The 17,006-nt window shown below is 42.2% G+C and overlaps 1 protein-coding gene across 1 annotated transcript in view; it reads right to left on the minus strand.

Moving 5' to 3' along the window:
• Window positions 1–17,006, minus strand: part of AK9 (adenylate kinase 9) — a 239,389-nt gene that overhangs the window by 125,912 nt on the left and 96,471 nt on the right. Inside the window, 1 exon segment of the mRNA XM_073336992.1 lies at window positions 15,752–15,828. Coding sequence (XP_073193093.1) covers window positions 15,752–15,828 — 77 coding nt within the window.

The following is a 17,006-nucleotide window of genomic DNA, read 5'->3' on the forward strand; positions in this document are numbered from 1 at the left end:
AACTGGCAATTCGAAATTGCAGGGTTGCTGAAGAATAGGTCTTGCCGCCAAAAAGGTCTAGTCTTTTCATATGGGGTGGATCTATACTGATGTTGTCAACAGTGCTGGTTGACTGCATCAACGACTAGAGAGTTCGGTGCTGGGTGGGAAAATAAAAAGTCCATCCCTTTTGAGGGGACATAATACTTTTTATAAGCTCTCTTTCAGGGGGTGGTATTGTTGCCAGAATCTGCCATATGGTTTTGGCTGGTTCCATGAGCACATCGCTTATTGGAAGCACTATTTTTGAAGCCAACAAGGTTTGCAGGATGTCCAGCAACTTATGTTGGGACTCTGGGACCTTCTGTAGGGTGTTCTCTAGGCAGTTCGCAACTCTACTGAAGAGTTCTTGAAAATGTTTGAAATCGTCCACAGCTGTGGGTGGTGGAGGCATTATGGCCTCATCTGGGAAAGAGGAGGAAATGTGGGCAGATGGTGCCATGTCCTGTTCCAGTGCTTCCTCTTGTTCTTCAAAGCTCTCCTCAATGGTCTCTGATGGTGCAGCCATAGAGGATGGTGGGGAGATCTAGTCCTTTCCCTGCAGGGACATGGGGGCTTGGGATATTGCCTACCGTATGCAGTCCAGGGGTCCCAATAAGGCCACTGTGTGGGGAACAGCATAGGTGGAGGTATCCATGGGTGACCATTCCAGGTCTGGGTGTCAGCATTGGGATGAGGTGTCAGCCGTACAGGTGGTCCTACTATAGGAGTAGGTTGGACAGGAGAGAAGTGGTGTGATGAGAAAACACCCTCCTCCTCATTATCCTCCTCCCCCTGGAAAATGAAAGGCCAGCGGTGAAGGAGGTTGGCTTGGTTCTTTGTTTATTGGGGATAAGTCGGTGCTGAAGAGCGGGGATTCAGGCATCAATGATACCAATAAGTCCTTATGTTGCAGGAAATGGCATGGTGCCGATGGTTTCAGTGCTGAAGTGTTTAGTGCTGATGGCCCCATTACAGCTGTGGACGTTGGTGCTGTTGCCTGGGTGCGCTGCATTGTTGGAGCAGGTGGTGGCACAATAGGCCACGGGAAGAATCTCAGTGCGGCATATTTCTGTGGTCATCGGTACTGCAACGGAGGAGATGGGCTTTTGTTTGCCTTTCAACTCTAAGTCTGACGATTTGGGTTCGGCAGAAGGTATGCGTGGGCGGTGTCAGCAGATCCTGGTGCCTCGTACGTACTCAGCCGCAGTGTGATATCGAGGATATCGAATGAACTGCAGACTGCTTCTTTTTCGGTGGCTCTTTCGAAGGAGAAAATGCTGTTCTTTTCCTCGTTACTTTTTTGGAAGAATAAGCCTTCCTGTGCGAAGAGGGTGAAGCCTCTGGAGAATGCTGTCCAGGGGATCTGCTGGCTGGGATCAGATGCTGGGTACAGAAATTTTTCCATAAGGACAAGTTTTAGACACAGATCTCGGTCCTTCCTGCTGTGAGCCTTTAAGTTGCTGCATTGAGAACACTTTTGTGGGATATGTGTCTCACCTAAGCATCAGACATACTGAGAGTGACCATCCGATACTAGGATCACTTCCCGGCAGGAAAAGCAGCACTTGAAACCTGGTGAACTGGATATGGGTTGGACTATGGAGATTCAGCTCTGAGGGTGAACACGAAATATGGTACGAGTAGGAAATAAATTATTTTTTTCTACACCCCAACCCCTTGCCCTGAGCCCCTTCCTGCACACTGCATCAACCTTCCACACCCCACACTCCCTCCCTCACCCCACCCCCCTGCCCCAACCCTACATTCATGGCCCTGCATACAATTTCCCCACCTAAACGTGGCCCTCGGGCCAAAAAGTTGGCCCACCCCGCCTTAGATGCTAGCTAGCTGGGAGGAAGGTGGAGGTTGTGAGGTAAGGGGGAGTGTATTTGATTCTGTGTATGTTTATATAAAACGTTTCATTTTTTTTATAACCTATATACACTAAATATGAATAAAACCTTTAAGAAGAGTACATGATGAGAGGCTTTACTTTTGTTACTAAATCAGATGGCCTACTCTGCCAGTTTGCAACATTTATTTTTATTTCATCTAAAAGAAAATACTACGATTAGTAAATTTGATACATAAAGGACCATCCCAAGTCTTCACTTTAAAATGTAGAGCTTGTTTCTTTCTTCTATTTTCACATTCATATGCACAATCCTATTTCACTGATAAAGGTTAGTCTCATGGTATTTCTGAGTAATCTAGAACCTGAAAGCTCCAAGAATCTCTTATGCAAGCTTCTTCCAGAGCAATTTCCTGATTAGTTACAGATCACGCAACTGATATAAGTTCAGAGCAGCATTGGCAGCAAACACTATCTGTGGATCTTTTTAGATTTTCAGATCATTAGTATCCATTCATAAATACATAGTGAAAAATGTTTATAACTGATTATGTATGTGATGCAATGTATTCACTTTTAAAAGTCACAAAATCAAAACACAATATCAAATACACAAAACAATACAATATCAAAACAACAAACTAAAGAGGCAGTAGAGAGGAACAACAATGCATTTATGGAATTCTACCACAACATGGTGCTCAGAAGCATGCACTCCCCAAACCAAACACAGCACCATATCTGAATGCCATTCCTGACAGCTTCTTCTGTCCTCTATGTCCTAGAAAGAAGCCTTCCTGCTCCCTCAAATTGAGGTAATTCTCTTATGGGATATCTTTCTTGGGTATGGGTGTTACCCCCAAAACAAAAAACGCAGAAAAAAGCTATTAGGAAAGGTAGGTGAGGCTGCTGGGAAAAGAAACAATGAAATCATAGGATTATAAACTGGTTGTCAGTTTATAAACTGGCAGCTAGTTAACCACAATTTTAAAGGTTTGCATATTTGGATTCATCATCAACTCGCCTGTAATAAACTAAGAATTTCTTGACAAACAGGTATTTAGTACAATAATAAATAAATAATGAAAAATAATAAGAAGAAGAAGCTAAAGATACATTTTACATTATATTTACATGAGTAGCAGACAATAACATCCTTTTCGGTATGTCAAACTATATGAGAAAATATTTTTTCAATTTGTTTCAGATAGGCTTAGGAATATATTAAAGCAAAATGTAGTTTGGAGCTATATAATAAATAAATAAGGCCCCCTTAATTAACTCACAGAGGAAAACTGTGCAAAAAAGTCACACATGCAAGTTGGAGGAACATTCACTAAGACCCTTGTCATGCAGTCTGGAGTGGCTCACAACTGGGAGTGCCAACCTCAGAGCAGACTGTCAAGAAGCAGGGCAAAAAAACCTCAAACTGGTTGTATGTTCTACAATTAGATTTCACCAACTGAACAACAGTTAGCTCCACAAGGACTATAACAGCCTTTCTATGGAGTCACGGATGGTCTCCTTGGGCACACTGTCCTATTCACCATCCCAGGCAACCCTGCCTCTGTGACAGATAGTCCCTTATACCAAAAATCACAACAATATCCAGGTTGCTCCCAGTTCCAAGCACCAGTCTTTTACCTCAGGACAATTACACCCCAAATCTCAGACCACAGACAATGCCTGTAGCCAATCCTATAATAAACTAACTAAAGATTTCTTAACTAGGAAAAAGTATTAAGAGAGTTATTTACAAAGTTAAAGCAGGTAACGTATGCACACAAATGAGCTACAGTCTTAGATTCCAAAAGACAATATAAACTTCTATAATAAGCAAACTCCATATGTTCCTTAGGGCTAACCCAGGCAAAACAACTGGAGGTCTTTTGCTTAGCGATTCTTGCCCCTTTAGAGTCCAAGCAGGAAAAAAAAGTTTCTCCTTGTCATTGATTTTTATTCCCTTCTCCCCAGAGTGCAAGGCGATGGGATGACTTCATGTGCAGGTGTCCTCTTCATGGATGGGGAGAGAAATGCAATTAATGTTTTTTAATGTTTCACAATGGCTTATTTGGTTTCAAAGGCTTTCTTGTTGGGAAGGACCTAACATCTTCTGTTTGATGAGTTACATAGTTACAGAGGTTTACAGTGAAAACATTTGCTATTGTTTTATAACTTGGGTACAGATTAGTGATACTCATATGCAGCATCCTACAAGCCATTCATAAGGTCTAAACACCAATCATGTTCTTACAACTCTAATATCTATCTTAACAATACTAACATACAGGTAGGCCAGACTGTTTCCAGCTATGCATTTGTCAGTGTTCAGTGGGGTCTGGGGTCTTGGCATGAGCTGGCACCTGGTCTGTCAGCATCACAGCCCCGATCCTGCAAACACTTACACACATTTTCAACTTTACTACCACAAATAGTTCTACTGAAATCAATGGGACTAACTGTGGTAATAAAATTAAAAATGTGTAAGTATTTGCAGGATTGAGGTCTGAGACCTCTGAAAAATGAGAACGCCTCTTTCAGAGTTTGGAAGCCAAATATGCCAGTCTGTTCAATGTTGTATTAAGAGTTTTAAAATGTAAGAAGTTATACAAATGTCAGATTAGTCTCTTTCAAAGTAGTTCCTCATCCTGTGCAGTTATTTGAGTATTATTATATGTATATTGGCTAAAAAACCTGAATGAATGCAAGCAACATGCAATTAAAATTTTTGCATTTTAATACTTTAAATTAATGTAGATGCATTTACTTCAAAGGGTGGAGTACTAAATGTATGCACACTCATAAATGAATATGTGCAGTACAGAATTTAAAACATTTCTAATATTTCTAAATCAAATTTATTCAAAGATTTTAAAGGAACTCATTGAGGATCTGAAGATTTAAAAATAAATTAATTTAGGAACCCAATTGTCTGAAAAGAGAGCACCTGAAAAAAAAAAGTCTTTGTTTTAATAGGAAGCATGCCGAGCTATGACACACACCCTCTTATGTAGAACTCGGAAGGCTTCAGGAGGTGCCCATACTCAGTGTTTAGGCCTCATGTATGTTAAGTTCACATGATCTTTGAGTGTTTAGGGGACCACACAGCCTAGAGTATCAGTGAAAACTTCTGACAATGCAGTACTAGGATTCAGTGTTTGTATAGAGTAAGAGTAAGACTCATTTGTTTGTACAGAGAAAAGAGACACCTATATCATGTTGAATTTGATCAAACTGTATGGAGCCCTTGTGCTATAAGAATTGGGACACATGGATTGGCCATGTGCCATGCTCTCTCAAGAGGACTGACTTTAGAAGATCAGAAGATATGTAACAAACATTCCATGTATTAAGAGGGCACAAGTGCTCCAATGCAGTGATCTACTGCAAGGTACCAGTGGGCTGTTCCATAAGCCTAAAAGGCACCCTCTCCATGAATTGACAGTCCAGTCAAAGCGCCAAGGAAGCATTGAAGAGCCACTCATAGAAGCACTGAAGTTCAGTGTGCCAGTCATACTATACTATGCAGTAAGGTAAGAAGATGTCTTCTGAAACTCTTAATACTGTATACTGGGAGACTGAGTTCTCTATGCAGCAAGAGAGAGTCTTGTTTTGCACCAAGAATGTGCCTAGCTCTCCATGCACTAAAGAGGTCCTGATCCCTTCATAGAGAAGTCTGATTAAGCTGACAAGATTTCGAGCACGGAGGGTGCACCAAACTGTCCATTGACTTCTAAGCACCAGAAAAATCTCCAAAGCTCCATGCATCAGAAGTGCCATTTTGAGGAAGTACTGAGACCTACATGCAAAGCTCATTATTCAACACACTGAACTGGTGAACTCTGACAAGAGAATATCAAACTCCAATGAGAAAAAGTCAGGGAAGCTCCAGATGTCATAGATGTCAAATGCCAAACTCAAGAGACAGGCTTCACCTATAGATTACTGATTTTGGTGCTGTATAAGCAAGATAAACAGACAGACAAAAAATAAAACAGATTAAAAAAAGTGAGTCCAGAAGGCGTCAGCTTCCTCAGAGGCACTTGGCATGTGGCATGTGCCAAGTTCTATTAGAGATGCTGATGGCCCTGAAGTGGAGTGATGTTATGCCTCATGAAGGTACAGACAGCTAGGTGTCCATATAACCTCCCTCAACATTTAATTCACAGAATGAGAGGAGACGACAAAGAATTTTAACTCAATCACTGAGACTTCTTGTAGGGAACATAACTGAGGATGTTGTTCATAACCCTTCACATTCCCAAGTCTGGTGGTAGAGCTTCTGCCCATTGCCCAAATACTGCGGGTACAGATATTTGTAAGGTAATATATGTATGTAACTCAGATTCCTGGCATAGGACAAAGGGCTGAAAGGTGCATTGAGGAGCAGAAAACACTGCTAAGACAATGGGCAAAGCTGTTCTCTGCAGCTCACACCCTTTTCTAGGCTGCTCTGAAGTGTCCAAAACAAGCCATTTACTATCACCTGCCTGCAGGTGGAAGAGAGTCTGCTTTTTCTCTTCTGTGAGCAGGGGTTGAACAGTCTCCAGCTAAAAGAAGAAAGCTCCAGGTTAGGTTATTAAGCTAGCAAGCAAACACAAGATAAATATGGAACTAAGAAAACACTCAATGAATGAAGAAGTAGGGAGGATCAAATATTGTACAGTATATACAAAATACTGATATTAAGTGAAACATTGAAAAGGATTCTAAATTGCATATGATTTGAGATGTTACAGAAAACAACATCTCTTAAATTCAAAACTCAAGATGGAATGAATCCATTGAGCTATATGAATTCAGATATCATCCTTCCCATGCCCAAAAGCTTGTTTTAATAACAGAGATTGATAGTTTATATAGATGCTGCCTAATATAAATATGCATGTTGAGGCAAAGCTTCTGAAAGATTATTACTATACTTAAAACTATTTTAAAATTGATAAAAGCGGCAAAGAGTCCTGTGGCACCTTATAGACTAACAGACGTATTGAAGCATAAGCTTTCGTGGGTGAATATGATGCATCTGACGAAGTGTGTATTCACCCACGAAAGCTTATGGTTCAATACATCTGTTAGTCTGTAAGGTGCCACAAGACTCTTTGCTGCTTTTACAGATCCAGACTAACACAGTTACCCCTCTGATACTTTAAAATTGATGTTAACTTTGTCCCAGATTAACTGTCTAAAGGGAAACAGGATGCAAAGATACCAGCTGCAACCAGACATTATAGGCAGGAGTTATTTGACAAACCAGATTTGTATATACTTACCAGATGCTTTATGCATTTGACTTTCAATAGGACTGAGGCTTCCATGTCACTGAGGTACTTTTGAAAATTTTACTCTATGTCTATTTCCGCAAGTACTTATAGGGTATGTCTACAGAAGAGCTGGAATTTGTAAACTCCAGCTCCAGGTGACATATCCATACTAGCATGCTAAAAACAGAAGTGTAGCCACAGTGGTGCAAGCAGCATAAGGGGCTAGCCAACTCAGTATGATCTCATAAGTACCTATTCAGGGCAGCTAGCCCCACCTGTTGAATACAACAGGGCAGCTAGCCCCTGTGCTGCTGTACCTGCATATCTATTTTTAGCACCCTAGTTCCATTTATACCTTCCAGCTCCAATGTACTGTAGAGGTACCCTGCATCTAGAAGGTGTAATTCTTAGCACAGGTAGACATACAAGCATTAGCACCTAAAAATAGCACCTGAAAATAGCGAGCTAGTGCCTAAAAATAGACTTGGCCATCACAGAATGGGCAGCAGTTCTGGCTAGCTGCTGGAGTAGGTACCCAGGGGGCTGGGCAACATTGAATTCAAGTGCCCACTGCAGCCACACTACTATTTTTAGGTGCTAACCTGAGCAGAGCTACAGTGTGATTGTCCACATGTGCTGGGAATGACACCTCCCAGCCGCTATGTAGACATACCTATAGACTCAGTACGAGAAATACAGACATAAGTAAATGTCCTGTACATTATTAACTTGTCTACCTTTTCTTTTAAACATAATATGGACAATATGATGTATTTGAACAAATTAGGTCAATTGACACTGCTGTAACTGTTGACTACAATGGGCATAAGCCAGGAGTTAATGTGGCCTGCTGAGTTTATGGAAATTGTAATTACTGAAGTACACATTCATTCACAAGAGACACAAAAAGAGCATCACAGAGTGCTAGACTCTTTTCTTGACAACATTTAAGTTTGCATTTTTACTCTATGGCTTTTATAAAAAATGAGCTGTGCACATACAATTAATTTTTTCCTATAAAAACATGTCACATGGGAATAGGGTTGTAGTCAATGTGCCTGAGACACATAAAAGTGAAATAAAACAGATGTCAGGCTGAGAGCAGCATGACTGAAATGTTTTGATGAGTCAGTATTTGATTATGGAAATCAAATGTAGCAATGGGAAAACACAATTTTCTCTAAATAAGGGCTTCTGTGTTTACAGCAGAAGTGTATTGACATTATTACTTCTTTCATGCATAGTTGTTTTGACGTTCTCGATGATTTAAATGTAAGTCGGATGATCACAACCAAGACTTACTTTTTCGTTTGTGATGCAGATAATACAGAGACTAGAAGTCCTTTATATTTAACATTTTAGAAATGCTTCATTGTTCGCGAAAAACCACCTGTTTTATAAAATCTTTATAAAGACCATCCCTGACAGCTGTCTAACCTGTTCTTAAAAACCTCCAAAGATGGGGATTCTACAATCTCCCTTGGAAGCCTATTTCAGTACTTAACTAACATTATAGTTAGAAGCTTTTTCCTAATATCTAACCTAGATCTCCCTTGCTGTAGATTAAGACTTAACTTCTAGTCCTACCTTCAGTGGACATGGAGAACAATTGATCAGCAACCTCTGTATAACAGCACTTAACATATCTGAAGACATACCATATCACCCATCTTCTTTTCTTGAGACTAAACATGTCCAGTTTTTTAACCTTTCCTCATAGGTCAGGTTTTCTAAACCTTCATCAAAGTACGGCACCCCAAATTTGACCCAATTGACACAATACTCCAGCTGAGGCCTCACCAGTACCAAGTAGAAGCAATTACATCCCCTATCTTATACACGACATTCCTATTAATACATCCTGGAACAATATTAGCCTTTTTTTTTTGCTACTACATCACATTGTTGGGTCATACTCAATTTGTGATACACTATAAACCCCAGATCTTTTTCAGCAGCACTACTGTCTAGCCGATAATGCCTCATTTTGTAGTTGTGCATTTGATTTTTCCTTCCTAAATGTAGTACTTTGCATTTGTCTTTAATGAATTTCAACTTGTAGATTTCAAGCAATTCTCCAGTTTTTCAAGTTTGTTTTGAATTCTAATCCTGTACTCCCAGATGCTTGCAACTTCTTTCAGCTTGGTGTCGTCTGCAAATTTTACAAGCATACTCTCTACTCTGTTATCTAAGTTATTAATGAAAATGTTGAACAGTGCTGGGCCCAGGACAGACCCTTGCGGGACCCTACTAGATATGTCCTCCTAGTTTGACAGCAAACCATTGATAACTACTTTTAGAGTATAGTCTTTGGACCAGTTATGCACCCACATTTAATAATTTAATCTAGACCACGTTGCCTTAGTTTGCTTATGAGAATGACACGTGTGACTGTCAAAAGCCTCACTAAAATCAAGATAATCTTAATCTTCCTTATAACTGCTCCAGGCTGAGTTTCCTACCTGGTTTTGAGCTTTGCCTATTAACCGTTGCCTAACCAGCCTGGAGTGCTTTGGTTTTCAAGCATGAAAGGATTTAAACAAATATAGTTTACTTTAAATTTACCTTTTGGATTCACAGACTTTTTTTCCACTTTTCACTCAGCTCCACCCAGAATGAAGGCCCCCATGTACTGTGCTGCAAGCTAGAAATCAATAACGTGGCACTCTGTTGTGGCAAGCTAGTGGCAATGGAGTTGTAGAATACATGGAACCCTACCCATAATGCCTCTCGTCAGTTGTACTGTGTACATGTGATGGTAGATTCCTTTTCTGACCCCCAGGACCATCAGTTCATGCCATGAAGCATGAGGTTTTCTTAAAACTTATTTTTGAATGCATAACTTCAAATATTGGTGACTAAAATGATCTTGTTTTATTTAAAAAAAAAAACATTTACACTATTTGACTCAGCAGATGCTGCCTGAGAAGGAATGCCGTGAACAGTTTAATGCTTTTATTTAATTAAACAAGTTAATTTGTTTTAGATTTCAGTATTCTTCTGAACACAGTAGCACAGATGGACTGCCTACTTTAACACTTAATGTGATTCTTTCATTTGAGGATGCCACCATCAATAAAAGTTCTTTTTATTTTAAAAAATAGAATTTAAAAATAAAAATATCTACATTAACATTGTTATCATTTAGATTTTAAACTGCACAGAAGTCTGGAAACTGAAAATATGTAACTCAGCCACACTACCCATATATTAAGGCATGAAAGTGATCAGAATATAAAATACTACCATACAATACATATGGACTGAGTTACTTTTATTGAGGGAACCATAAAGAGAGGTTACTTGCCTTACAGTAACTGGAGTTCTTAAAGATGCTTTTATCTGCATGGATCCTAATGTAGGTATGTACATGCATGAGCCCAGAATATTTTACCCAGAAGTATCTGTTGGAGCTGTGCATGTGCCCTATATGCTTTCATGCCCCCTATAGCAAGGGCACACACACAGCTCCAATAGAAACTCAGTTCCTTCACCAATATGAAAAGTCCAGGTAAGGACTCTTATCATTTACTAGGTAAGGACTCTGTATCAGTTACTCCTGGGGGAATTCTGTGCCACCGTGTACATGCAGAAGTCATGTCCTGCACCGAATTTTTTTTTTCTCATCAGAAAATACATTCTGCTGGAAAGTGCTGCAGTTACACTTTTCATCCACCAGGGACACTATTGTGCCAGAACAGAGAGCAGCTGCTCCCAATGGGAGCAGCCCCAGATGCGGATACAAAAGAGAAGAGGCTGCGTTCCTCATAGCGCCCTGCCCATGGGGCCAGGTCAGGAGGCATGGGATATAGGGGAACAGACAGTGTGGGGCACATGGGACTGCTGGGGGCGGGGTGTCACAGACTGGGGTTCAGAAGGGCTAGTGGGGGGACAGACTGAGACAGGGGCTGAATAGGAGTGGAGGTGCAGGGACACATGAGGCTGGGGGGAGCAGGGGTGCAGGGACACTGGGGACAGGGGAGGGGTGGCTGAGAGGGGGCAGGGACACATGGGGTTAGGAGAAGGGGGTGCAGGGACTTGGGGGAGAGGGTGGCTGAATGGGAGCACAGGGTCACATGGGGATGGGGGAGGGGTGTTGAATTGGGGTGCAGGGACACATGGGGCCAGGACCAGATGTGCATGGCTAAATGAGAGGGGCAGGGGTCAGCCAGGGTCTGCACGGGGGGATCGCTAACAATCCCTCCCCTCGAAAAAACTGTTCCGTACTTTTCCCACCCACACCCAACAACTCTCCCACTTCGCATCCAGGCTCCTTCCCAGCAATTACTTCCCTCTCCCTCAGCTCTTCCATTACCTCCGAGTCCCCCAAGTCTTTGCACTGCTTCTCGGGGCTGCAGGAAATATGTATCTGTATTGTAGCAAGCAGGTCTGTTGAGGGAACTCCCCGTTTTAGGAATACATAGTATAGAACAGAATCTTTTAACTCTCACTCATGAGTAGTGGAGCTCTTTCTGCTCAGCTGATCTGCCAAATAATTCTGGGTACCCAGGAGATGGAAAGCTATTAGCCCAGCCCAATGTTGGATGCACCAGTCCCATAGGTATATTTGATTCCTGACAGAAGGGGATGATCTCATTCCCCCTTGACTGTCTATATAGTGTATAGGTGTTGTATTGTCCATTACGTTTTAGGTAGTGGGCCCCTGAAGGAGAGGCAGAAATGCCTTGTAGGTTAGACTAACAACCTTGAGCTTTGGTACATTTATGTGTAACCAAGACTCTGCCTTGGAACACTTAACCTGAATTTGAAGAAAACTCAAGTGTACCCCCCATCATAGCTTGGATGCTGTGATGGGGCATGACTCACCATTGTGGCATCTCCTGCTGGCTGTCCTGGGAATTAGGTTCGTCCACCCGTGCGCGCTTGTCTGGTGATGTCTCACCACCGTCACTTCTACTCCAGGATGTGAGTTGTCTCAGTGATCACAGCGTTCTCTTCAGAACACAGCTCTCTGGCTACGTCACAGTCTGTTCTCCCCCTTTCTGGGGGGACCGTAGTCCACTGTCCAGGCACTTCCTTGGTGGCCAGTGGGAATGGTGTGTGGGGGGGTGGGACCCGGGCACACCCACTACTCTGGGTCCCAGCCCAGGGACCCTGTAGATGGCAGCCACGTGCTGCATCCCATCCAGCCCCACAGTCTACTTCCCTGGGCCACGTCCCCGCAGCTCCAGAACCTTCTCCACCCTTGTCTCAGGGCCTCAGCATGCCCACAGTCAGCCAGAAGCTCGCTCTCGCTCCCCTGATCCTGCCCAGCACTGCTCTGTCCAAGTTGCTAGCTGCCCTCTGCCTGTAAGGCAGCGAGTCCTCCTCCCTCCTCGAGCTCCAGGGAGTGACTGATCTGCTCTGCCTGCAGATCTGCCCAGCTGCTCCTTGTAGCCCTCGCCAATATGCTGTCTCCTGCACAGTTTCCCATGGGTCCTCCCCAACTGGCTGCCTGTTGCACAGTCTCCCTAGGGTTTTATTAACCCATTAGGCTAGTATGGGGCAGATGTATTCAACACCAGAGGCTCCGAAGTGGGTGGAGGATGAAAGCAAATATACTGGCAAACATTCAGAGGGTTTGTCCACCAAAAGAGAGATGATAGCGCATACTGAGGATCTTCTATAAGTAAGTCCAAGTTGTGCCTGAAACTGGACTTGGCTGAAACTGACCTCAACCAACCTTGGGAGAGGCCAGAGGTTTAACCTTGAATACAGGGTCATATTATGTCCATGTTGCCATGTGCCTCAGCAAACTCAGGCGTGCTTTTATTGAGGTTTTTGGATGGGAGAGGAGGTTTGAAACGATATGGGTCATACAAAATAATCTCCTTGGCTATCAACTCAGCCTTGACCCTTGGCTCCAGTCCCTAACTACTGACTCTGGCTTAACCTCCTCCAGTCCAACCATCTGTGTCTTTAACCCCTGGACTTGATCGCCCAAGCCTTAATCCCTGATATATGATAAAGTAGAAATCAAGTTACTTGAGACCAGTCCAAAGCATAAGATCTACAACAAGTGGGGCTCCTTTGTAAATCCCTTTCAGGAACCAAACAAAGAATGAAGAGAAAATCTGGAAGGACTTCTATTGCCATAAGATGAGGAAGATGCAAATGAGCAGAACTTCTCCATTAGTGGTACAGATTTCTGAGGTGTTACCACAGAATGAGGAAGTCCAGACTCCAGTCTCTGAGACACCAATGCCAGTATCATAGAAGATGGTTGCAGGAAGATATTCATAATCACTACCCTTATTTCTGGTATTAGAACAGACTTAGAGCCCACAGAAATCAGAGAAGTGTCTAGGAGAGGAGGCGCTGGTTCTGGGGTAATGACTATGTCCATAGATGTTGTAAAAAGGGTCTGAGTTGCAAGAGGAGTGGGTACCAGTGCAGTTGGTACCAAACTCAATTCAATATAGAAATCTCAGATGAAGGGACCTTCACAATAGAACATGGTACTAACAAATCAGTAACAGATAGTACCATTATCCCCAGTTCTAAAGTAGCAGTGTTGGTCAATGAGGATTGTCACCTTGGTACCAAAGCAGAATAGCAAGTTTACACAATTCCTAAAGAGATATAGTGCTGATCTGCCTTAGAAGGAGTCAGCTTGGAAACATTAGAATAAGACTTAGATTTCTTCTTAACCGGTGAGATAGTGTTTGGCATCAAGCACTCTTTTGCCTGCCTTGAGCAGCAGGAACCACTGACTGACCTGAGGATGATAAAAGGGAAGGCTAAGCATGATTTTAAGCAGCATGAAGTTTCTTAGAGCCAGAAGATCTACCAGCTCCCAACGTAACATCTCTGGTAGCCAGAACACGGGTAGATACTAGCTCCAATACAGCAGACTGTTTCCATGGAGGAACTCCAGAGTCTGAAACACTCTTAATTGATTTTTCCATAAGAAATACCTTTAAGTGGGCATTGAGAGCTCTCTTAGAGAAAGATTTGAAATTTTAATGTTTTTCCACAGTATGGGACTTCCCTAAACAAAAGAGGCATCTAGCATGTCCATCATGCGTGGGCATAGCTGATTTGCAAATAAGGCAGATCTTAAAACCCAGAGATCAAGACTCAGCCCATGATGTGCAGTCCAGTACCAAGGGGAGAATCAAGAAAAAATTGTTTATTTTTCCCCACTAGTCACCAAATAAAATGTTAACAAATTAAAAAAACAAACAAATAAACCCCCTGTCCTAAGATACAATAGGAAAGCAGATGGACACTGTGTAGCTCTGTCATGGGCACTAAAAGAAACAGAGTGGTGGCTGGGGCTGCTCCACCATTTATACCCTTGCTGTAGGGGTTTAAAGGGGCACACTCAATGCAAGGGTGCCTCCTTCTGGCTGCTCTGGGGCTTAGCATCTTCTGGGTCTAATTCCCTCTTCTGCCACTCATTCGCACACCTTGCTGCCTCCCTCTCTCCACTTTTTCTTCATGGCTTGGTCATCTGGCCAGGTCAGTACAGTCCTCCCCTTCCAGGGTAGCAGAGTCCTATTGGACAACTGTCCCAGGCAGTCTTCTGCTCCACTGCCCAGGCTATACCGCTTTCCAGGTGGCTGATACGAGAACCCAGGCCCACCCTCTACTCTGGGTTCCAGTCCAGGGACCTATGACTAGCAACTGTGGCTCCAAGACCTCACTCCTACTTCCCTAGACTCCTTCCTGTATCTTCTAGCTCCTTTCTCTCTGGGTTTACTAGACCAAACTCACTCCTCCCAGGGAGTAACTGCAGACTACTTAACTCCATAGTCCCCAAAACACCTTTTCTCCCAGAGAGTGACTGCAGACTACTTCCACTGCAGCCCCCTTCTGTTGCCAACTTCCTGGCTTTATATCAGCGCTGCTTGTTCCTTCTCAGCTGGGCTTCATCATCAATCTGACTTTCATATGCAGGCCTTCCCCCAGGTGCGGCCTATCAGGTTAATTACCCTAATTTAACCTGTTCTGCCTTGTGTGAGGTGAACACCCCATAACAGGGGGCATGAAGACACATAGGGCTCATGGGCAGCCCCAAAAGACACAGCTAGCTAAAAGATTCCAGGCTTGCATGCACAAGGCACAAATACCTACAGTGGGATCCATGTGGATAAATACTTGAAGAATTTTGAATTTTCTGATTTTATTAATCTATAATTTTGTATGTTTAATATACACTACAATATATATTTATGCTTTCAATTAACTGAAAAATTCAGGGAAGGAAGAATATAGTACTACACTGAATCAGACATAACACAAGCTGGCGTGAAAGTTCTGCCACAAAGCTGTGGGGGAGAGAATGTTCCCGCTGGCCAATGAACACAGATGTGCTGATGAGCTCTGAGTTATTTCCAGCTGTTCCTGTTTGGAAGAAGGCCATCACAACGTTATGGGCTTTTGAGGACCACGAAGAGAGAAATGGGAGTAATCCTCTTAGATCTCTGCAAAAATACTGATACCTGAATTGGTCAAGGTGTTCAGTAGAGAGTAATGTGAAGTACTCCTTCCCCCAGATGCTGAGTGGCTAAAAATGAGGGCTAAAGTTTGAATCCCAATTTGTAAAATAATTTAAGCAATGAAACAATTGCAAAGAGATGTTATTAAAATTATATCAGAAGATACTTGCTTTCATATTTGTCTTCAGCAGACTCTACAGGTTGCTGATTTTCTTCTTTTAATTTCAGCACCTCTTGCAGTTCTCTCCTGAAATCAGAAGATTCTATATCTTTATGACAAGTTTCAGAGTAACAGCCGTGTTAGTCTATATTCGCAAAAAGAAAAGGAGTACTTGTGGCACCTTAGAGACAAACCAATTTATTTGAGCATAAGCTTTCGTGAGCTACAGCTCACTTCATCGGATGCATACTGTGGAAAGTGTAGAAGATCTTATTATATACACACAAAAAGCATGAAAAAATACCTCCTCCCACCCCACTCTCCTGCTGGTAATAGCTTATCTAAAGTGATCACTCTCCTTACAATGTGTATGATAATCAAGTTGGGCCATTTCCAGCACAAATCCAGGTTTTCTCACCCCCCCACACAAACTCACTCTCCTGCTGGTAATAGCTTATCTAAAGTGACCACTCTCCTTACAATGTGTATGATAATCAAGGTGGGCCATTTCCAGCACAAATCCAGGTTTACCAGCAGAGAGTGAGTTTGTGTGTGTGTGGGGAAAAAAAGAGGGGGGGTGAGAAAACCTAGATTTGTGCTGGAAATGGCCCACCTTGATTATCATACACATTGTAAGGAGAGTGGTCACTTTAGATAAGCTATTACCAGCAGGAGAGTGGGGTGGGAGGAGGTATTTTTTCATGCTTTTTGTGTGTATATAATAAGATCTTCTACACTTTCCACAGTATGCATCCGATGAAGTGAGCTGTAGCTCACGAAAGCTTATGCTCAAATAAATTGGTTAGTCTCTAAGGTGCCACAAGTACTCTATATCTTTATGTGTATGAAATATGGTTGAAACAAGTTTCAAACATTAAATGCAAGCGAAAATGCAGAAAAATACTTTTCAATATTAAGATCCAGTTTGGCAAGCCTGCTTCTTCAAAGTGATTCATTACTAAATAAAAATCAATTATAATTTGTGACCTTTCCTGGATGTTATCATTTTGACAAATAAACTAACGACTGGGTCCAAAGAAAACATATTAGCTAGACGATCTCCCCACACCAAATGTGGTTATCTGAGTTTAGTATTCATCAGAGATTAACACTAAGGTAACAATGTATTGGAGGACTTTGGACCTAACAGAACTATTCTTAACTTTTTTTTTTAGTGCACTGTGTTAATGGATCTCCTTAATGTAAAATAGATGTGGAAATTTTTGTGACCATAAAAGCAGTGTATGTTCTTGTAGAATATATTA

This window comes from Lepidochelys kempii, chromosome 3 (assembly GCF_965140265.1).
Source record: "Lepidochelys kempii isolate rLepKem1 chromosome 3, rLepKem1.hap2, whole genome shotgun sequence".
NCBI lineage: Eukaryota > Metazoa > Chordata > Testudines > Cheloniidae > Lepidochelys > Lepidochelys kempii.